Source organism: Falco rusticolus, chromosome 5 (genome assembly GCF_015220075.1).
Source record: "Falco rusticolus isolate bFalRus1 chromosome 5, bFalRus1.pri, whole genome shotgun sequence".
NCBI lineage: Eukaryota > Metazoa > Chordata > Aves > Falconiformes > Falconidae > Falco > Falco rusticolus.
In genome coordinates this window covers 91,810,359-91,833,221 of record NC_051191.1, presented here as the reverse complement: position 1 = coordinate 91,833,221, position 22,863 = coordinate 91,810,359, and the positions used below count along the sequence as shown (strand labels likewise).

The following is a 22,863-nucleotide window of genomic DNA, read 5'->3' as shown; positions in this document are numbered from 1 at the left end:
TGCTTGCTTTCTTTTTGTAGCTGAGATCTTGCTGGTTTGTAGGCATTGTTTGGAGTGGTAGTTTCTAGATTATGTGGTTAGAAGTTCATGCCCACAAACGCCAAGGAGTAGAGCGAGCTGAGGATGAGGGAGAGGAGCACCGCAGCCCAGCTGCTCCCAGCTGTCAGGGCTACAGCCGGTGCCTGGGTATGGATCTGTCCAGGGGAGTCAAGGGGATTCTGGATCATCTTGCAGATTAGGGGGAGGTTGATCCCTCCGGGAGGCACCGGGTGCAGAGGAAGAGCATTTGGTGACTGTACACACTCATTATGGGATGTGCAGGGGCAAGACCAAAAGGGAGTGATCAAGAAGCGGAAGCATCATGTGGAAAGGGATGGGGGGAGGCGCACGGAAGGGGCTGGCTGTGCATCCCCAGTATGCTTGTCTGGCGGGGTCCTCTGTGTCACCAGCACAGTTTGTCCTGCCTTCTTACTAAACTTTTTTTTTTTTTTCCTTCCCCCCCCCCCCCCCCCCCCCCCCATGTGAAGGGACTGTTCAGTGTGTGTGGAGACCTAACAGCAGTGACTGGAGACACCGAGTGCATGGGTGTATGTGTGTGTCATCACTAGTGAAAACCAAGTCAGAGTAAGTGGTGAGAATGGGGTAAGGTCAGGCAGCGGCTTGAGCTCCCGGGGAGAGGCTGGTACCAGCCGCTCAGCTCAGCTCAGGCTCCAGCTGTGGAGCCAGCTGCTGGAGAGCTGGTCTCGGTCACTAGAGGGATCCATGGTGTAGCTGTATGGGTGTCCCGCTAAGGTTCGTCCTGATCAGCCAGGGAAGTGGATGGGCTCAGGCTGTTTGTGCTGCGCTTGCTCGGCTGCTGTGTGTTCTGCCTCAGGCCAGTCATGTGCAGTGTCTCTGCATATGTATACATGCACATATATACGTTCTGTCTGCACGGGTGCCTACTGGGAATACGTGCTCAGGCTTGCTGCTGGCTGTACCTGAGGACACGGCCGAGCTGCCCCTACCAGGCTGGCAGACTCAGCAGCTCCTGCGAGCTGGACCTCCCTGCTCAGAGCAGGGGCAGCCGGAGCAGGTCACTCAGGGATGTACCCACATCGGTTTTATAACACCTCCGTGGATGAGAACTCCACAGCCTCCCTGGGTAACCTGCTCCAGTGTTGAACAACACTCACAGTAAGTTTTTTTCTTACCTTCAAATGGAATTAATTGTATTTTGGTGTGTTCCCATAGCTGCTCCTTTCACTGGATACTACTGAGGAGAGTCTGGCTCCCTCTTCTTTGCTCCCTCCTATCAGGTATTTATACACCATAGCAAGAGCCACCAAAACATTCTCATCTCAAGGCTGAATAATCCCAGCTTTCTCAGCCTCTCATATGTCAGATGCTCTAATCCCTTCAAAATCACAGTGGCCTCTCACTGGACTTGCTCCAGTAAGCCATGTGTTCCTTTGTACTGGGGAGCCCGAACCTGGACACAGTGCTGAGCAGAGGGGAACAAGCACCTCCTTCCAGCCACCAGCAATGCGTTTGCTAATGTCGCCCCGACACCACTGGCCCCCTTCACTACAAGGGCACGTTACTGGCTCGAGTGCAGCATGCTGTTCGCTATGGCCTCCAAGTCTGCTCCTGCCGAGCTGCTTCCCAGCCAGCCAGCCCCCAGCAGGTACTGGTGCGTGGGGCTATTCCTCCCCAGCTGCAGGGCTCGGCCTTTCCCTTTGCTCAGCATCACGAGTCTCCCCTCTTCCCCGCCTGTTGAGGTCCCTCTGAATGGCAGCACAACTACCTGATGGACCAACCACTCCCAATTTTCTATCATTTGCAAGGGTAGGCTGAAGTTTACCTGTGCATGGCACAAGCTCATACTCTTGTGTCAGCCTCATCAGGGCTTATCTTCTAGCCTGGATATCCGCCATGTAGCCACTTGTATTTATTACCTAACAAGAGCTTATCTTGAGTAGCTGAGGCACACGTTCACTATGGGTCCTTGTATATACTCTGCTGCTTCTTGGGTTGAATAGAAACCAGCTGCCTTGCTTTCATTTGCAGTGCTTCAGATCTCTGCTTCATAACCCTTCTGTCATTTACAGTTAAGCAAGACCTTCCCAGAGGCAGGAGTGTTAATTTATAGCCTTAAGAATTTGAAGCATTATACAATTAAGGAAATACCGATAGCTATCTACAGCAAGTAACTGATTGCTGAATGGCTATCACTCGCCTTCTTCACCAACCTGGACTTACTTCAATCACTGAAAAATAAGTCTTGAGGTGACTACTCTTCCCAAGTAGGAGAAAGTCTTAGGAACATCAGAGGGAGATTTTCTTCCACCATCACCACACACACACCGCCACCCCCCAGTCTGTTCTGCAGGAGAAAGTACTACCCACATGTATTTCATCAAACTACAGCAGTAGCTTCTAATACTTCTCATGGCTTGGGAATTAAGCGCAGGAGCTGTACAAAGATAGGCTTGGCTAATGATGGATACAGCTGTAACTGGATTTAGAGAAAAAAAAAGTCTGACATGACCAGCTGCATATATATCCTTTAATCCTAAATGCAACTGCATTTCCACATTAAATCTGCAGTTAGTGGACAAAGAACATTGGCTGAAACAACTAAATGTGGATGTAAGGACCCTGCTGGAATTTACAATATACATGCTAAATTAAGGGTCCCAATCAGATTTGAAATGACCCAAAGAAATCCAACACAGCCTGCTCTGCCACAGGTTTATTTACAAAATATTATTTACAGTCTATAACTGTCTTGAGCTCTGATAAATAATAACATTTCCTCCACAGAGAAGGAATAAGACAGACCACCTACACATTTTTCTGTTACAAATACCCTATCCAGCCAAACAAGACTATTTTCTCTTTTAAAAAGGGGCAGAGAAAAATAGGTACCTAAGGGGTTTTCTGTCCATGGCACAAGTAAAAGTATTAAGCAAGAGAGATGTAAATCCCCCCTCCTGAAGTGTGCATGTGCAAAAGAGCAACATGCTGAGGTTACGTGATCACACAAGTTGTAGCATGGTGTGCCGCTATTCCCGACTTCTCCTCCAAAGAAAGAAGTACACCGTGAGTTGCTGTTTAAGGCAAGAATAGCTGACTTAAAATATACATCCCTTACCAGCAGCCTTGTGGAAGACTGAATAGTTCATTGCTGTTGTAAAACAAGGAAGACAGAAGGCTGCTGAGGTGAGAAGGGATGTATGCCAGGGAGTGAATGGGCCCAGTCTCTACATGTCTGTGTCCCTGTGCACATTCCTCGAACGCCCCAGTCTACCTGAACCCTCAGCTCCAATCTTAAAGCATTATCCACTGCCCCCAGCCCACTTCATATGTATCCTTATGTTTCCACATGATATACTGAGGGTCTGAAACTCCAGTATGTGGACTACAGGGATTACTTAGTGCTGCACAGAACAGACTACAGCAGACAGGGCTGAGAACAGTTTCTATGACCAGTGCTCTGAAACATATCGATGGCTGCTGTAGAGCTAAAGCAAGGGGGAACAGAAATGAGAGCAGGTGGTGTTGCCTCAGGAGCCCTTTCAGTTCTGCTTGTTTTGCTTTGCTTGTCCCAGTCACTCATTTGGAAGCAATTGCCATAGGAATGATTCCAAGTGATATCTGGTAAGAATGGGCATTTAGCAAGCTTAAGAGAGCAATGACTGATCACTCCTTAAAGCCTTGGATGCTACACAGGATCCTCTTCTGGTGGCCTGGAAGTGACACTCCCATCTGTTTCAAGTCCCTGAAGGAAAAGGGAAAAGAAAGAAAGAAAGAAATTAATTGCTGTTCTTGTTCCTTGGGGACTTGGATGTGGATAAGGGCAGAAACAGTTACTAAGCATTAGTTCAGAAAGCTTCCTTTCTCTCAGTGCCTCCTACTGCGCCTACCTTTCCTCTAGAGGGCAGAAACTTCTTCCTGTTCCTGCCCTTCCCTGGCTACCTCTGCCCACCCAGTCAACTGGCTTTTCCCACCTTATGACTAGGCCTGTGCTCCCATGAAATCAGGGCTCTGTCCACTTCAGCTCGTGATATGGGCCATGTCTCAGCCCTTTAGCAGGTCTGTCCCTGCTCATTTGTTTATGTAACTGCCCTGGCTGGAGCTGGCTGCACATCCCCAGCCCTGCAACAGAACACAGCTACGTTGGTAAAGCATCTGACCTGAGTCCTTCGAAGGGGCCCAGAAGGACTTTGCTCTGTGATAGAACAGTGCCCAGCTGATGATGGGGGGCAATATCACTAGCCCATCTGGTGTTCAAGGCAAGAAAATTATCTCATAAAGTCCTACAAGGCTGGAAAGATGGTTAAGGTTAGAGAACTGTCTGCCATCTGTCATTTCCCCTTGCTGTTTGTGTCCACTGCGAGTTCAGAACAGCTCAGACCCCTGAAGAGCCTCAAGCACGGACAGTTAGGGAATTAGTCTCACAGTCCACTTCCATTTAACTATATACAGAAGGATGGAGAGAAGCCTTCCAAGTAAATACAAGTGCCTGTTCAGGTAGCACAGGGACAGACACAGCTACCTGTGGGTGCCCTGTGGGAGCTTAGCCTGCCCTTACTCAGCAGTGAGCTCCAGAATGGACTCCATGGTGTCCAGGCCAGCAGTGCGGAAGTTGGAGATGTAGCGCTTCATGCGAATGGATTCCAGCCACTCAGGGATGGATCGATACGGGATCCCATCAGACCCACTGCAGCTGGGGAGCCGGAGTGTTACCCTAAAGACAGATAAAACCCTCATTAGCCAGGCAACTACCTTAAATGGCCTGCACTATGAGACAGTAGCTAAAGGGCAAGCAACCCCTGCCAGGGCTAGGCCAACTTATCCGCTTCCTGCACAGCGAGGTCAGAGTGCCCAGGCCAACGGCTGTGCCCTCTGCCACCATCAGAGAGAGAGATGACTACTATCTTCTGCACACTGAGCATTCAAAATGCCTCTGGCCAGCCTGCCTTGCCAGCACTGCCTCTTCTCCTGCAGGAGGCGGGGAGGTGAAAATCTCTCACTTAAAGTCTCTTCTTCCAGTGACAGCCTGCTCACCTGGGATCAAAGTCTGCAACAGGACGGAGGAGCTGCGGACTTGAGATGAAATGTTGCAGCTGTGCCCGGATTTCCTGAAAATGAGGCCTCCTCATCCTGTCTTGTGACCAGCAGCACTTCATGAGCTCATAGAGGATAGACGGGCAGTCCACAGGTGGGGGGAGCCGGTACCCATCCTCTAAGCTTTTCATCACCTGCACAAGAGGACAGAGAGAAATCAGGCCAAGAGCAGAGAGTTCGAAAGAGGAGGCAGAGCCCTCTGCGGGGCTGGGAGCAGGCAGTTCACCGTTCTGCACAGTGTGCAGTCAGGAGGTGTTGAAGCAGATTACACGTGTATGAAGTAGGGTTTGGGCAGCACAGCAAAGGATCAAGACATCTGAGGGATGTCAAAGAGTGAAGCAGCATATGCACGTACTTTTGATTCTTTACTGGCTTAGCCCCCATTTGCCATTTAGGGCATGTGCTCACGAGAAGTGAGGACCAGATGATCCTGGCACAGGCCCAGAGAGAAAAGTGGAACCAGGCTTTAAGGAATAATTTCAACAGCATGTGCTAACGTTACGGATGTGCTGTACCTAGAATGAGACCAGATATAACACCCCAGAGCAAGGACAGAAAGAAACTAACAGAGAACATCTCCAGACACAAAGGCCATGGCTGATTTAACTAGTCTTCAATTTGGCTCACTGCTGCTGAGACCTGAACACAGTTCAGACGCCCAAACACTTACTGCCCTTGACCTTCTTGCATTGATTTTTCGCAGAGAGGGAGACACAGTACTTGCGTATTCAAAAGAACGTCAAGACTGCAGGCTGAGGGAGATCTACAAAAGTTGGGCCTACGTGCCTCGTTATTCTTTTAATCAGCACTTGAGCTCAGTGTCTGTTACCTCTTGATTGGTCATGTCCCCATACGGTTTGTCACCAAATGACAGCACCTCCCACATGACAATTCCAAAGCTCCAGACATCACTGGCTGAGGTGAAAATCCGATGAGCAATGGCCTCTGGGGCTGTCCATCGAATGGGAATCTTACCACCCTGTGAAAAAGCAGCAACACAGTGTATCCAGCAAGTATCACTGAGCTGTATTTCTCCAGTACTCCTGTGCAAGGACCTTACAAAGTGGTTCAAAGACTGGGCCAGCTTCACTTGAAGAAACATGTAACCACCCCTGGGGAAACTTCTCAAAAGGACAGAAACATTCTGGGAAAGTGAATGAGTTTAAGCTGTTCAGTTGAATGCTACACAAAACGAGGAGTAAGAGCCTGATGCCAGTCACAGCCCTATATTGGATGACTCCAGACATTAGAATCACTGGAACTTCCATTGAAAGAGACCTGTAGGTGTCTCGAGTCCAAACCCCTGATCACAGCAGGGCCATCTTCAAAGCCAGATATAGTTAACTGAATCCAAAAGATCAGTCCTCTTAATTTGCTTCTCATTTTAAAACCACAGTCCCCCTGAATCTCTTAGCAAACAAAATCAACATGGACTTCAGAGAAGCATCACCTTCTGAATCACCCACACTGTGACTTGCAGTTTTACTATGGGTTTTCCTCAGAGATTTTTCCATCCAAATCTTCCCCCAGCCTGGTGTTTCCTATTGTGAAGAAATTCTGCCACTCTTACCTGGCAGAATCCTGATCCCCCCGAGACCACAGTTCATTTACAAGACTGAGAGGTTGTTCCTGAATTACCTTGGTTTCATAGGTTCCCTCTGCATCGTTCTCCAATATTCGGGAGAGACCAAAGTCAGACACCTTGCATTGAAGACTGCGTGTTACCAGAATGTTGCGAGCAGCCAGATCCCGGTGCACATAGTTGTGCTCTGAAAGGTAGGTCATGCCAGAGGCTATTCCCTGCAGCATACTCACAAGCTGCACAGGGCTAAATTTTTCCTCATTCTCCTGCATGGAAGAAGTGAGAGAAGATCCTGGTCAAGTGACATCAATCTGCTTGGTTTCTAGTTACTGGCCTTATCAACTTGCAAAAGTGGGCATTGGTAAACAAGCCAAAATGTAATGCTGCAGCCTCAAGGACCCAACAGTCCCCCAATAAGGGACTGGTGGTGGTCTCCAGAGTCATCATTAGGCACCTGCACTTCAACTACCAAAGACAGCACTCTGGACGCTGAGCAAACTGGATGGCATCAAGCTTCAGCTGCTGAGACCAGAAATGTTAGTGAGCAGAAAGTAAGTGGATGTCTGGATCTTATTTCTAAAGTCTTCTCTCAGGGTCCTAAATCCAGGTCAAGTGCAAGTTCCAGCAGTACACAAGCCTATTACAGATTGGAGTCTCTCACCCGGAGGAAGGTATCCAGCGCTCCATTCTCCATATACTCGGTGATGATCATCATTGGCCTCCCTTGAGGAAGACAAAAAGATGTCAGCCTTTTTGCAGTTCTCCTGCTCTTGCCTATCCATGCTCTCCACTTTGCCCCAACACAGAGAACCGTATCCAGGCCCAGCCAACATACCCACCCTGCTGGCACAGCTGGCTGACCCTTCTCCTTAGGCCTCTCCCAATGATCTTTTTTTCCTCCTTGTGTCACACATGTAACCTTACAGTGTCCCTTACCCTATCCCAACTTCTCATCCACTCACCAACCCAAGAAGGCCTCCCGTAACATTGTCTCATGAGTGTCGGAAATCCATACCTCTCTTCCCTCCCCTCCTGTCACTCCCTGCCATAGGCTAACACAATGATGCCTGTCTTCTCCCAGCGCAGCCTCTCTGACAGCATCCTCTCTGAGGAAGGCCCAAGCAATATGCCAGTTTCTGCTCTCATTCCATGATTCTCTCCCACACACTCTTACTTTTGGTCACGACTCCTTCCAGACGCACAATGTTTGGGTGATTGAACTGCCCCATAATTGTCGCTTCACGCAGGAAGTTCCACCACTGTGAGTCTGAATACGTTGACTTCAGGGTCTTGATGGCAACCACGATACGTTCTTTCCCTGGGAGCCGCAGGGACCCACGATAAACCTCCCCAAACTCCCCTAAGGACAACCAGAAGCAAAAGGTCACAGATGAACTCAGGAATAGGCAGCAAAATATAGGGGAAACTGAAAGATGGGGAGAGCAACAAGTAACTCACCCTCTCCAATCACATTTTCCATAGTGACACAAGAGACATCCAGTTCCTTAGTGAATTCCAGCACCCCTCTGCTGGGGTCATCATATGGTTGCAGGTCTACGTAGGGCTTCAACCAAACCTTCTCTATGGTAAAGGGAAACAAAAGAGCAAACTAACCTGTCAGGTCTTTGGACAAGCTTTGTAGGGCAAAGCTACGGAAGCCAAGGTGAATCCATGGGATTCTGACAATGGCAGTAAACAAATCTACCAGACATACATTGAAGACTAGAGCTGTTACTGGAAGAGGTGAATTACATCAGAAATTCCATGCCAGTGTCTGGTTTGAAACTACTATTTCTTTTCATTCCTTCCAATCCATTCCAGGCTTTTCTCCCTAGTTCTGCTACCCCTTTAAAGCTCACCTCGATCAAAGCCTGAAGTATTGTAATCCGGCCGTGCCTGTCTCCGACGAGCCTGCCTGGAACATAAGCAGTCATGAAAATAAAGTGGTCAGCAGATAGCAAAGACAAAAGCAAGACTTCCAGGGTGTCTGCCCCAATTGGTCAGGGACAGAGTTCAGAGTAATGCAAAGCAAAGCAGAATCAGGCACTGCACCTACTTGGTAGAGTACATTTAGCAAGAAAGTGTGATGCTTCATCTACATTTAGAAACAGGGCTTTGTTTCCACGCAGGTAGTTTTGTTCATCCTTCTGCGTGCTGAATTACAGATTAATTTCTATTTATTTCATGTTTTCTGTACACTTTCAGCATGATACCTGATCTTCTTAAAACCAAACAATAGTAGCTTTATAGACATTTAGAAAGGAAGTGGAATTTTATATCTGGGTAGAGGACCACTACGGTAATGGTGTATGGAAAATGGTTTGAAATGGCTGGATACATTTATTGCCCACTTAATTGACCAGCAGATACAGAAATGATTGTACCATAACAAAATTTTTATTAATCTGTCTTGATAACAGTACGGTAGGCCTAGTTTGTAACAAAACTGAGAAATCATCACATTTTCTTCTGTCCTCAGCAGCAAGCACCATCTTACAGACAGATCAAGCCCTCCAGTCCTGCTAATCCAAATTATTTACTGAGACTCATTCCACCTTGCTGCAGCACACTAGTCTGACTTCTCTACCTAACCTCTACCTATCCAATATCCCGTGAGAAATCAAGGCCTTTCCTCCCACCCTCCCTCTCTTTCTCAAGCTCCTGTAGCTCAGCTATTCCTACATCTACACCTTTTTCAATACCAAAAATCAACACTTACTTTCGCCGAAAGATGAAAAATCCCATAAGCAGCCCAACAAACAGTAGAACTCCAAAGATAATAGAGACTATGACTCCACCAGACAGAGCTCCTGTGTCTGAAGAAACAAAGAGAAAGGCCATGTATCATTTAAAAGACCAAGAACCATTTGTCTGGAATGTAGCAACCACTTCTACCAACCAATGGTATTAGGTAAGCTACAGCCATTTGTCTTCCAGGCAGCAGGGCCACCAGATTTGAGTCCTAATCATACTGTTATTCATGTGCATGGAGCACCTTCTGGGGGGTATGTGGTTGACTTATCTACAGTTTGGTCTTCTAGTTGAGTAATTTGTCCCAACGCCTGATTTCCTATATAAATTCCATGACACTTTCAAAAACAAAGCACAGCTGTTCCTTCCCTCCCAATCCTCTCCAACTGCTCTTTCAGATCAGATCCTGCTTCCTGCTCAGTAGCTGACTTAGACTACGGCACAGCAAAGACATGATTTTCCCCAGCAGTCTAACTTGACTCTCTTCTTGTTTATGAAATTAATTACCCCCTTCGCTTCCATCAGTCTCTAGGGTTGGTCTTTTGCCTAATTACCTTAACAGAAGCCACTGTCTGCTCAGGACTTTTGAAACAAGCAAGTACTGACTTACAAACCTGCAGTCTAACATCCTGTTCCTGCTTTCTCAAAACCAAGCGTCAGGTGGTTTCATGTTGTGATTGGACAGCATTCAGATAGCATTCACATAACACCGGTTGTCTTCTTCCATTTAGATTCTCAACCTAAAGCCATCCATTTCCATATAGTATATTGAATTCATCAGAGGAAATGCTGCATTAACTTGTTGGTGTGAAGTATGTGTTTTTAAACCTTATTTCCTATAACTTTAAAAACTATTTCAAAAACTTAAAAATACATTCATAGGAAGTGTTCATACCCATATCTAAGAGAATCTACATTTTTTAATATTTTCCATAAAAGGATTTAGGAAAACATCCAGAAGAAAGAAAATTCCTAAAGAAATCGTTTCAACAAATGAGCAGATTTTAAAGCAAGGAACAGCTTGTGCAACACAAACAACCATGTCTGGAAGTGTTTCCTAACATCCAGTCCAATGGTCAGCATGCGTAAAGCCTAATTAACACTTGTTATTCTTGCTCAATTTGACGCTGACTCATCCCACTGAAATTATTAAAAATCACCAGCTTAGTTAAGCAGAAATCAAGAGGCAGAGCTAACGTTCTTTTTTGTTAATATTGAAAAGGCAAGATTTGGAAGGTGAAATGATATTTATTAATGATATCCATTAATAAAATGGACAAGCTTTTAGGTACACAGCACTTCTACAGGAAATTAAGGAACCTAAATTCTCAAATTCAGATTAGAAAAAATTGTCTCACCTTGCAAGTCTTGTTCCACTAATATGCCTAGACCTTTACAGCTAAACAATGCTTCTAGTATTATCAAAGAACTCCCACCAAATGAAACCTTGCTGGCACTTCTTTTCAATTCCTTTCACATTCAAAACACCTCCCTGTTGGCATGAGGAAGTGATCAACTTTTATTTAATAAAAAGCATAATCTGGATGAAAGTATTTTCTAACGTGTTCTTTTATAATAAAAATCACCTAAGGTACATGTTAACTTAAGTATTTTTAACAGAATCTTTGTGGTACATTATAATGTTGGTTAAAAATCTTTGATGACATCATCATTTGGCACTGTGACTTCAGGAAAATTTTACCAAAAGCTCCTGGTGCCAAAAAAAGCCCAATCTTTAAAGTACACTCCAATCATGGTAACACAACTCCTTATCAGCTTTTACACAGTTTATTTATTTAGTTACATTAAGGCATGCCTTTGGTTTTTTCCATGTCCTTATTTCATTAGAGTAAAACTAGCCTTTCAAAGGCATAATTTCAATGGATGTATTTCTAAAATTATCCATAAGGTCAGCAGGAGGATCTGAGAATGTGTGGAATGAAGAGAGAACAAACTCCATTACAGAAAATGTTTGATAAAGTGGAAGTCTCCAGGTAACCCAGGGAAAGAGAAGGTTGGATGTGAGGCCTATATGAGATGTTCTTTGACATAGGAGAAAGGTCTTCTTGTGACCTCAATAGCCTGACCTTCTACACTTTGCACTTTGGTGGAGAACTTTTTTCAGAGGCATGTACCATCTTTGGGGGCAGAGTTACATTCAGGGGCTGGACTATGTACAGTGGAAATGACAAAGCTGGAAAAAAGTAGGGGCGAGCTCCTTTGAGTTCTCCTTTTCACTAGCAACTTTCACACAAAAATAGGTATATGGTAATCATTTTTCTAACATTCAAACTTAGAAACATCAGCTACAATCAAAATGTCTTGCAGGAGAACTAGATGAAGAGCTGGTTAAGTAACTTGTCAGTACAACAAACAAACCTGAGTCTGATCAGTTCTGAATGGGAAAGTACAAGTGGATTTTATACAACAGCAAGGAAACAAGATACATTTCTCCTTGTTCTACATTTTTACAAAGCAATAGGCTTGGTCCTGGTGACATGGAACTCAAGAACGTGGTGTCTGTGACCCACTGCTAGCAGAACACAGAGATCCATGTACTGTGTGAATATACAATCTGATGGAGAAGTGAGTTTCTCCCAAATGAGGTATCAGTGATTGTCCTTTACCTGGTGGAAGGGTGCGGAATTCCTGCTCTGGCGAGTAGGGTCCAGGCCCGAGGGGTGTGATGGATCTCACACGAAGCAGGTAGGCTGTGTCTGGCTGCAGGTCCCTCAGGGTGACGTTTGGCTCAAGGAGGTGCTTCACTGTGTAACGTGCCTCCTCTCCCTGCAGAAATCAAACAGGGTCAAGTAACAAATACATGCTGAACAAAGAGGACACTTCCACCCTGCCTTGGGTGAGAGGGGGAAGAGGTAGACCTCACCTTCTCAAAGAACATGACCTCATACTCCACTGAGGTCCGGCTGCGCTGCCGTGGGGCAAGCCAAGAAACAGAAAGACTGCTGTCATCTCTTTGTGTCAGGATAAACTGGGACACTGTCACCGGGGCTGCAGGGGAGAGAACAGAGAACATCAGGAAGAAAGACAAACACAATGCAAACCAGGCCCTCTCTCCACCAGAAGCTCTCGCTTTCCTTCTCTGGTCACACCACACAATTGGAACCAACTCTCTATGCCACTGCCACTCCCTCATCTTTCTCTTCTGTGGTGAAAGGGAAATGAGATCTCCAGTTGTTATTAATTGCTTTCCATAAATAGTAGTATGCTTCTACCCCAACAGTGGAAGGATAACTTTGGCCTTCTAAACAGAATCAGTGTTCTAAGAAATTACTGCTTAAAGAAGAAATTACTTAATCAAGGACTGCACTGAAAATGTGTAATTTGAAGTAAAAATGTTAGGGGTTTGTGCTTTTACAGCAGTAGTAACACAACCACCCTACGTGATTTATGAACATAGCTCCATTTCATAAGGGTACAGTGAAATTAAATGCTCAAAATCTCTCAGCTGACTGCAAATGCATGCTGTTCATGAATAAAAATATAATTCTCAACAGTCTGCAAGGACTGAAGAGTCAGGCCTGGTTCTCTCCTTGTCCTTCATCATCACCAGGAAGTGAAGAAGCATGCCAAGAGTAGCTCTGCTTCTCTAGCTCACAGTTGCGCTGCCCCTGCATAGCATCAGGAAGAAAAGTCAGATTTCATGACTAAATCAGAACTTGAGGAAAGCACCAAGGGCTGTTGAGCACTACGATGTCACTTTTCTATAATCACATTTCACAGCACTCTGGAAAGTATTCACAGGACAGGCAAACTAGCCAGCTTGAAGCCAAACTACAGAAACGTGTCAAGAACTTGCATGTTTTTAACATCCTTATTTCTCCATGCTTCCAAAGCTTCCCCCCCTGCCCCCCCGAGTTACAGCAGGGTTTCTGTTGTGTTTCGTTGGATGTTTTGCAATACCGAGTCATGGGGAATACTTCATGCCACAGCCCATGTTCTTCCTGTCACACAGGTGACAATACTTAGGCTGGACTACACTAGCGTATGACAGGGACAGCTTTATCCTCCTCACCTCTGTTAAGTCCTTGGTGGATTCATACCTCTTGGTGGGTAAAGATTACTGCTGCTTTGACTTGCAAGGAATATGATTGATGGACTTTACATGCCAGAGGCAGAAGTATCTTAGAGTCCTTATCATACCATACCAACACATGCAGCAGACAGAAGAAGATGGAGAAAGCCTAAACATTCACAGAGATTCCTCTTCCTGATGAGCAGGAAATTCTTGTCTCTGCTTCTGCTAACCTGCATGTCCAACTGCGACCCAGACAGCTGGAGCTGTTCTCTGAGGAGCAGGTCCCATTCCCGAGACACCATTGTGGGCTTCCACAGCAAATGTGTAGTTGGTGTAAGCTTCCAGGCCATCTACATCCACAGCGGGTTTCGTGAGACCAGAAGCACTGGGGGAGAATACCACACCAGCCTCACATGGCTCACATGCCAGGAAATGGCAACGCCGACAGAAGACTGTGTAAGTCAGGTCCTTTCGCCCACCGTGGTCGCTGGGTGGCTGCCACCACAGACTCAGCTGCGTGCCAATAAGGGAGAAGCTGACGTTGCGGGGAGCTGAGGGGGGGCCTACAAGAAGCATGAAAGGAAGTATTAGATCCAGCTGTTAATACCCAAAGTAATTGTGGCAGTTTCCCTTCTGCTGATGCATTTTGAATGGAGCCCTCTGTCTCCCCAGCCTCTCCCTCTCTGATCTCTCACTCCCATTTCCCAACATTTCATTTCCTTCCATCTCTTTGTTCATAAAAATCGCAGAATGATTTGGGTTGGTAGGGACCTTTACAGATCACCTAGTCCAATCCCCCTGCCATGGCAGGGACAACTTCCACCGGATCAGATTGCTCAAAGGCCCATCCAACCTAGCCCCCAAACACAGGGCATCCACAGCTTCTCTGAGCAACCTGCTCTGGTGTCTCACCACCCTCACTGACATAGAAATGTCTTCCGTATGTAGCATCTAAATCCACTCTCTATCAGTTAAAAACCACTGCCCCTTGTCCTGTCACTACAGGCCACGGTCATAAAGTCTGTCTGTTTTTCTTACATGCCCCCTTCAGGTATTCAAAGGCCACAATAAGATTTCCCCAAAGCCTTCTCTTCTCCAGGCTGAACAACCCCAGCTCTCTCAGCCTTTCTTCATTAGAAGTGCTCCAGCCCTCTTCTGGATTCACTTTAGCAGGTCCATGTCTCTTTTGCACCCCAGAGCTGGATGCACTACTCCAGGTCAGTTCTCAAGAGAGCAGAGTAGAGGAAGAGAACCACCTCCCCTGACCTGCCAGCCATGCTTCCTTTCATGCAGCCCAGGATACAATTGAGTTTCTGAGCTGCAAGCACACGTGGCCAGCTCATGTCCAACTTTTTGCCCATCAGTATCCCTAAGTCCTTCTCTGTAAGGCTGCTCTCAGTAAGTTCACCCCTCCGTCTGTATAGATATTGTTCTTTCTATTTGAGACTCACGGGTACAAGCAATGTTCTGGCCCTCTGAAGGTGCTCGGTAGAAGCCTGCATTGCAGGAACAAGACGTAGCCCCTGACTCACTGGACAAGCTGTTGGGGGGGCACTTCAGGCAGCGTTTAGTCTCTAGGGAGTGGCGGTAGAATCCTCGCTGGCAGGCTGTGATGAGACAAAAAAGTCAATATCAGATCAACAATACACCAAAATCAACAAGAAACCACCTGCTTCTCAAGCGCTCCTTTATCTGTTCACTTTTCTTCCATTTTCTTAGCTCGCAGACATATTTAGGTTGGAAGGGACCCCTGCAGGTCACCTAGACTGATCATCTTCTCACAGCAGACAGAGAAGAGGTGCAAACTCAAGGTAGGATCAATGTTATAATAAGACTTGTAGACTGAGGAAGGGAAATCTTATTCATCATGGGTGCCATATGAAAACAGAAGCTAAGCTAGTCAGCCTCAGAGACTTCTTTCATCATAAACCAAGACTGGTGCCCACCTTGCCCTTCAAGCTTTCCACACCATAAATAAGAGCTGTAAATGCCAGCTCCAAGTCCTTGTGCTCCTCAGAGTCCTCTACTTGCTGATTTCCTATGGGATAGCCAGTGGGCTTTTTAGCAGAAGGAGCTTTTCTGATTTCAAGTTTTGTATCACAGCATCACCTAGTAGAGCCCTGGGGAATATCTAGATAACTATCAGCTGGCCTAACAATGCTGAGCGTAACTGGCTACAGAGCCAACACAAACTGCAAGAGAATCTGTGCCACGTGCTTTCTATTTGCAGGCCTACAAAAATAAGCAGCCACATCACTCTCTAACACCTGACTCTGTTTTTGCTGTATTACTGTTAGCTTGATCTACAGAAGCACTGGCATGTCTACCAGTAATCTCAAGGTCAATGCTTCACTTTTACAGGTGTGTAGCAAGGAGAAAATGAGCGAGGGAGGTTGAAGGAACCTGTGAATGTAATGGCTTACCAGCCTGTCCTAAATGAATCTATCAAACGTTCTTAAACTAAAGAAACATTGCTAATCAGATGGTTGGGGAATGCATACCCTGATTTTCTGTCACAGCTACCACCTTGCATTTAACTGGAGCACTGTGGGAATGGCCCTTTTCGTATTGTGCTATAAAAGCAACAGTGTCCTGTGTAATCCCTTAGGAGATACCAAGGGAGAAAGCCATCTGCTCAGGAGCCTGACACAAATGGTGTACTGTGGTGGAGCACAGCACAGGAAATGATCTTTTATCCAGAAAACAAAAAACAATCCAGCCATTCCTACTATGTGATGCAGAGGAACACCTAGGGGACCTAAAAACATTTCCACTAACAAAGGCCAAACAAGATTCCTCACCATCAGTCTCAGAAGAAGTCATTACCCTCACTGTATGTGGAGATCTCTCTCTCAACGGTCATCAAAGAATTGGCTTCATCTCACTCCTATTGCCCCCCCCCCCCTTGCCCTGGGATGGCAGGCAGGCTGCCCCGTTAACTCCAGGTGATGACAGCCACCCCATCAGTTGCATGGTGATACCATTGCACAGCCATTGACAGTACATGGGCCAGAAGGATTCACAGCAGTGAAGCCTAAAGAGCACAGAAAGGTAAAATAATCACACCAAGTAGAAGCAACCAGCACCTCCTGGTTTTGGGAAGTGACAGAACTGCTCAGGGATGTGTCACTGAGCTGCAATCATGCCACTGTGCGGTCAGGGACAGCAAAAGCTGCTGAAAGAATCCAAAGGCTCAACACTGATTGTCACCAGCCCGAAGAGATTCCATTGATACTCCGGATCACATCATCCCCTTGAGACGCAGGCAAGAAGAAAAGTGACTTTGATCTCTAGGCCGCTCGCAACCAAGAACGCTGCCTCACGCTGAAGGCAGATGAAAGCTTTGTGGCCTCCTGTCACTTTGCTCCAGCATCAGATTTCCAAATTCCTGACAGTCGATCAGTTTGGGTCAGGAGAGCTTTGACAGCAGCAAGGAAAAACAGACGAGGTGCAGGGCCAGAGCCCGGTGTCGGTCCCGGGGCTGCCCGGGCACCACTGCCTGCACCAACACGGCACCGCACACGGACCCCGGGGGGGAAACAGGGACATTTGGGGCCGGGGGCCTTTGCCGGTGCAGCCCCCGGGTCCCCGGAGGCGCCTCTGTGAGGCCTCCGCTGCTCCAGCCCGCCACCCCAACCCGCCCGGCCCGCCGGCGGTGCCGAGTCGCCGGCAGCAGGGCGGCCCTGGGACGGCCACAGCGGGGCAGCCGGGTCGGGGCGCAGCGGCAGCGAGGCAGTCCGCCGCCGGCACGGCCCCGGCCCCGGGCGCAGCCGGCATAAGCACAGCAGGGCCCGGGCCGGGCCGCGCAAGCCCGGGCCGGCCTCGACCGGCGCCCTGGGAGCGGCGCGCACAGCCGGGCCCCGCCGCCAGCCGCGGCCCGGCAGGGAGCGGCCCCGCCGCCTCAGGGCGGAGCCCCCGAGGCCTCGCGGTGGCGGGCCAGACGCCTCGGCAAGGGGGGCGCAGGCCGCGGCCGGGCGGGGGCTGGGCAGCGCCGGGCTGGGGGCGGCGGGGCCTCGCAGCGATGAGGCGGCGCTGGCGGGCGGGCGCGGGCCAGGGAGCCGCCGCTGCCTGCCCGCCCTCCCCGGCGGCCCGCGGCTGCAGCAGGGCAGGTGCGCAGCCGGCAGCCCCGGCTCCCGCCGGCCCCTCGGGCTCCCCAGCCTTGGGCGCCCGCCCCCGGCGACGCTGTGGGGAAAGCAGGCCTGGGAGCTGCCGGCCGGGCACCGGGGGGGCCCTGCCCGCCCTGCTCCCACAGGTGCCCCTCGGGTGAGGGCGCCGGCTCCCCCTTCAGCGCACCGCCCGTGGTGGGGAGCCCAGGCGCCGGCCAGCCGCACAGCCAGCCCTAGGTTCGTGGTGAGTGACCCACCCGAGGAAGTTCATCGTGCAGCTCTGGGTTTGCCGGCTATGGGAGGCTCTGGGCAGTCATGTTTTTTCCTGGAATCACGGGATGGCTGAGCCGTCGTGTGCCCAGCAGAGCTTTATACGACTGGGGATTCACCCAGAGCTTGGGTGAGCGAGCTGAGAACCTCGACCTGTGGCTTTCTGTTGCCCTCCTGTCCTGTAATGGAGGGCTGGTTCTCTTCCCTGTTATGAGGGAAGGGTTCAGCTTCCCTTTTGTCAGCTCCTGCTTAAGGCAAAACTCAGAACCAGAAGACACTGCCAGGTCTTCCTCCATCCTGACCCCCTTTGAAGGAGAAGTCCTTCCTTCCATCTTCTGAGGACGAAGTGGAGGCTGTGACCTCAGCCTTTATCCTGACCTGGACTGTTCCCATGTCCCTTGCACAATCAGTGCCTGGTCTTTTCCATTGAGGGAGAGGACCCCAAGACACCCCCAGCAGGCCACCTACAGTCACCACCTCCTCTGATCCTCCAGTGAGAGCCGGCTCTGGATGGTAAGTGCCTCACCCTGCCCCCGACAGGGTCTCCGCTCTTCCCTTCCTTTCCTGGGAGACCTCCCCGGTCCCTACTGAGCCTACAAAAGACACTTCTGGCTGCAGCTGTGCTTGGGCGGAGTGGGATAAAAGCACAGATGTAGAAGGAACCTGTGCTGTGATAGTAGCCAGGGCTTGCCCAGACTTGACAGCTTCCCTGCCCCTTACCAGGGCAGTGCTCTCAGGAGGGCGGGGAGAGCTCTGTAGCACCTAAGTGGAAAAACTGGCTGGGCTATGCAAGGAGGGGATTGCTGGAGGAGGGCAAGGATTTTGTGCTTCAGCCTCCACCAGCTCCCCAAGCGAAATGAGCAGCAAGCAGCAGGGATTCCCAAGGGCACCAGATCCTCGTGGCAGAGCAAAGGCAGAACCAAGCAGAGAGACGGGGCACCCACTGACCCTGACAGCACTACATGGATTCCTTTTTCTTGTGGCTTAGCCTTATGCCATATAGCTCTGACAAGAGCAGAGATGTGCTCTCTTTTACCTCTCTCTCTGCAGCGACACATACTCCCCCAAAACACGACACATCTCCTCTCCCCTGGCAAACGCACAAAGCTGCCCTGAGAAGCTGAATCTTGTCCCTCTGCGACAAAGGGAGAGTGCCGCACTGCTTGTTCCAACAGCCCTGGCTCAATCCGTGGCTCCAGTAGCATGGTGACTCCTATGCTCACTGATTGCTCTTCCTCAGAAATGAAACAGGCACCGATGGTATTGTGCAATGCGCTTTATGCGGTTTCCCGTGGCAGAAATGCCATCCTGGTCCAAGCAGAAGGGGAGACAGAGGGAGAAACTTGCCCCTCTCCAGCTCTCAGCTTTCTAGTCACGGGGCAAACCCACTGTTCCATGTGTCTGACCCATCTGCCCTGAGAGAACAAGGCTGCCATTTAAGGGTTGGGAACCAGTTGTTGAGTGAGTCAGTGTCAATCACACAGTTACAGCTCGCAGAAACTAGCTCCAGAGCTGAAGGCTCCTGGATGAAGCCCAAGAGGGAGTGGAGAGGTGTGTGCAGCTCTTACACCTGACACAGGAGGAGAAAAATTGCGATCAAAAAAGAGAGGCTGAGGGGAGGAAAGGTTATGAGATACACCTGGCAGGCACAGGGGGCCGGCAGGAGGGGAGCAGACCACACTAACTCCCCTGATCCCACTTTACAAGGTGCTCTGATCTCCAGCTCCCTGGAACCTCTCCCGTGGCCCACAGCCAGTGTCTGTCTGCATACTCACCTACGCAGCTCCCATCGACTTCCTCAAACCCCACAGCACAAAGGCATCGGCCCACGGGTACCAGCCACTCCCCGTCAGTGCTGCAGTGCATCCGGGGCGGAGAACCCACTTCTTCAGCTGCGTACTCCACACAGACCCCGGGCACTTCTGTCAGCCCCTCTGAACCCGCTAGTGTCTCTGGAAAACGGGCCAGACCCCGCACTGCCTCCGGGCAAGTCTTGTAATACACTCGGACAGACACCATCGCTACACAAGCCCCAGAGTTCTGGAAAGCCAGGTAGAAGCCCCGGCGAGACAGCTTCCCAATGGGGCACACTTCGGTGTTCAGCTGCATAACACCCGATTCAATGTCTCTGTTTGTGAAACTTCGATCTGCTGCCACCGTGTTGAGCTGAGTGAAAGAGAAAAAGACAACAGCTTTAACATCTGGGCAAGCAGCAGCAGCTGAGGTACCCGTGGCACTCAGACTGCTTTTACACTAAAGCCTTTCAGAGGCTGTGTAGTCAACTGCTGCTAATGCCAGTGCACTGCATCCTTTCTTTGCACTTGGCAGGGGTGTTAACAATGGGGTCCACATCCTGTCTTGCCTCACACTTTCCATCATCTCCTTTCAACTCCTCTGCAGTCATTCACTGGTCTTATACACTACCCTGTGTTCTAGGTCTCTGATCTTAGAGGCCTTTAGGAACTGCCCGTAAAGGAACAAATCTCCCTTCTGTGACATTTTCCTTTGCAAATTGTATACAGTAAAATCACAACACTGCTTAAGAGCGGTGTTTTTTAAATTGACCAGTGAACTACAACTACCTGTTTCTAGGCTGTGCTCTATGCAGGTCAGATCATCTGCTGCAAGGTGCTTCTCATGCAGCACTCAACATATTTCAGCACTGTAGATACTTGGGTGAAAAATGCTCCCACGCTCAGGCATGCCCACTGTCTCAGCAAACAAAGAGGTGAGAGTGACTGAGAGATGCTTTCAGTGCTTGGACATATGGGAAAAGCCTCCATGACATCTATGTGATATTGGAAGAGCTGGACTGCAGGTGGAGTGGTCTTTCTTCTCAGAGGGAGAGCCTGATAACTGATCCTCTTCACCTCAGGCTCCTACACCACCCGCTCCATGTAGCTGGATGGCAGATGAAAGGATCTGCACAGAAGCTGCTTCTGGCAGTGGGAAGGTTTAGGAGTAGTGGAGCTATCACACAAATGCATGTAGTAGGCTGCAGGGGAGGTGGGGGAGCACCGGGGAGGGAGGGGAATCTGTTACCAGGGTCCTGCTCTGCCTATGGTGGCCTTTACTGTTCTTTGGTTTCATCACATGCCATTTAAATGGCAGAGGAGGAAAGGGCAGTCAAATAATTTAGGTCTGTGGCTTCTTTCAGGACAGAACTAGGTTGTAGAATTTCCACTACAAAAAAAGTTGAGGCTCAGTGTTCTGCAATTCAAATATTTCTACAGCAAGAGGGCACTACACTGGGGGAAACAGCAGCTAAAATACGGTGGTGCTAAATACTTTCACACATGGGAGAATTTCATTATAGCAAGCCATCACTTCCAGTTCTAGAAAATAAGACTCTATATCTCATATCAATCAGAGTAAATGATCAGGAGCATGGAGGCCTGAACTCGATTCTGTCCTTCACTTGCTTTATCACCTAAGGCAAGCCAAATTCCTTTGGTCTCTGCTTTACTATTTCTAAAAATTGGTGTAACCATCCAGCACTGTTACAACCCTTCAGAGTCCTTACCCACGCGGTGTCCAGTTAAATAAGTGGTTGTGCAGAATGGAGGTCTGGTCTCATTTGAGAACCCCTGTGCCTCCTGTAGCAAAGACTGCTCTGAGCATCACAGAGGGCACAAGGGGCAAAGTTTATTCTAAGGACAATGCTTACTATCCCTGCCCCTCCCAGATGCTGGTTCTCCTGGCCTCCCCCAGCCAGCAAGACACACCCAGTTTAAGCTGAAAGATATGACAAGTTTAAACTGAAAAATGTGACCCAGCCTTCACCCCAGCACTACAGACCTTGGTGAACAGCGGGCGGCGGAACTGGATCCCGACATCTTGTTCAGACTCCATGTAATAGAGATTAAAGGTCTCTTTGCAGGTCACCACTTCACCTTTGAAGCTCTTGCAGTCCCTCACAGTAAACTTTAGCTCCACATAAATGCGGGAGGCTGCCTCACCCCGATAAATCCAGTTGGTGCGAAGCCAGTGATCAGTGTCGCCCTCAGAAAGCACACTGCAGTCCTGATACATATAGACTGGGGTGCCATTTATCATCTGCTGCACTTCACTCCACTGCTCCCAGGGTAGAAGAAAACACACATTGTTAGACAGATGTGAGAAACAAGTTTCGCTTCAAATATGACAAAAATCTTACCTAAAAGATTGATTCCTGCATAGCATTCAGAATTCAAACCCTGGCTAGCTAAAAGGTCTCCTACACTGAGCAAAAGCTGCCACTGTTCTAGAGCCCCACAGCTGCCTAAACTCTTTACGCAGGGAGCAATGAGGATACTGTAATTGGGATCTGACTTAAGCCAAATTGAAGGGAACCACGGGCTCTTGCACATCCCCTTCATCCCACCTTGGTCCCAAGTTATTTCTTTCATACACTGCCTTATCTTAGATTGAGACAAAGACAAATACCATGCCATGTATCGGCCACTTCCCTCTGCCACCATTTACCTTCGAAGGGTATGGTAAGACATACCAGCTCAGGACGATTGTCTGCCCCTGGAAATAACGCACGGCACTTTGGGCCAAGAGAACAGATGGCCCAGCACAATGGGAAGGTCAGCTGCAGCAGGACTGTGCTAGAGCAAGTGCCCATTAATTTGGAGTTTGTGCTTCTTTAAGTGTGGTATTTTGCAAACCCTAATTTAACTATTAAAATTCAGTTGATTTTCCTGACTTCATACTGGGTTCTGCTTCTTCCGCAGGCAAATAATGGCTGAGAGGAGGACACGGGCCCAGCTGGTTAGATGGCCTCACTGATACTATTTGTATGAATCCAATATGGTCTGATACATATTTTAACAGAGGCTTTTGCTGAATTTTCTGTTTCTAGTTTTGTTTCCTCACCACAGGTCAGGTACACAATGCAGAGTATTCGCTTTTCAGTTAAGTCACACATGAGAACTGAAAACTTGGAAAACAAGGTTTCATCCACAGGGAAAATAACTTAGTTCCTTTTTCCTCCCATGCTAAGACTACCTTTCTCATTATGC

At 48.6% G+C, this 22,863-nt stretch overlaps 1 protein-coding gene across 2 annotated transcripts in view; it reads right to left on the bottom strand.

Annotated features, from left to right (window-relative positions):
• Positions 1 to 2,719: 2,719 nt before the first annotated feature.
• EPHA1 (EPH receptor A1) overlaps positions 2,720 to 22,863 on the bottom strand; it is a 34,226-nt gene continuing 14,082 nt past the window's right edge. For both annotated transcript variants that reach the window (XM_037387747.1, XM_037387746.1), the window contains exons 3-18: positions 21,656 to 21,931; positions 19,633 to 20,023; positions 14,933 to 15,088; positions 13,712 to 14,044; positions 12,330 to 12,454; positions 12,073 to 12,232; positions 9,414 to 9,510; positions 8,554 to 8,609; positions 8,153 to 8,275; positions 7,869 to 8,054; positions 7,356 to 7,417; positions 6,751 to 6,960; positions 5,942 to 6,091; positions 5,053 to 5,246; positions 4,577 to 4,732; positions 2,720 to 3,763 (exon numbers count right to left, since the gene is read on the bottom strand). In XM_037387747.1, coding sequence (XP_037243644.1) covers positions 3,685 to 3,763; positions 4,577 to 4,732; positions 5,053 to 5,246; positions 5,942 to 6,091; positions 6,751 to 6,960; positions 7,356 to 7,417; positions 7,869 to 8,054; positions 8,153 to 8,275; positions 8,554 to 8,609; positions 9,414 to 9,510; positions 12,073 to 12,232; positions 12,330 to 12,454; positions 13,712 to 14,044; positions 14,933 to 15,088; positions 19,633 to 20,023; positions 21,656 to 21,913 — 2,736 coding nt within the window. In that variant the 5' untranslated portion in view covers positions 21,914 to 21,931 and the 3' untranslated portion in view covers positions 2,720 to 3,684. The remainder of the gene's footprint in view (positions 3,764 to 4,576; positions 4,733 to 5,052; positions 5,247 to 5,941; positions 6,092 to 6,750; positions 6,961 to 7,355; positions 7,418 to 7,868; positions 8,055 to 8,152; positions 8,276 to 8,553; positions 8,610 to 9,413; positions 9,511 to 12,072; positions 12,233 to 12,329; positions 12,455 to 13,711; positions 14,045 to 14,932; positions 15,089 to 19,632; positions 20,024 to 21,655; positions 21,932 to 22,863) is intronic.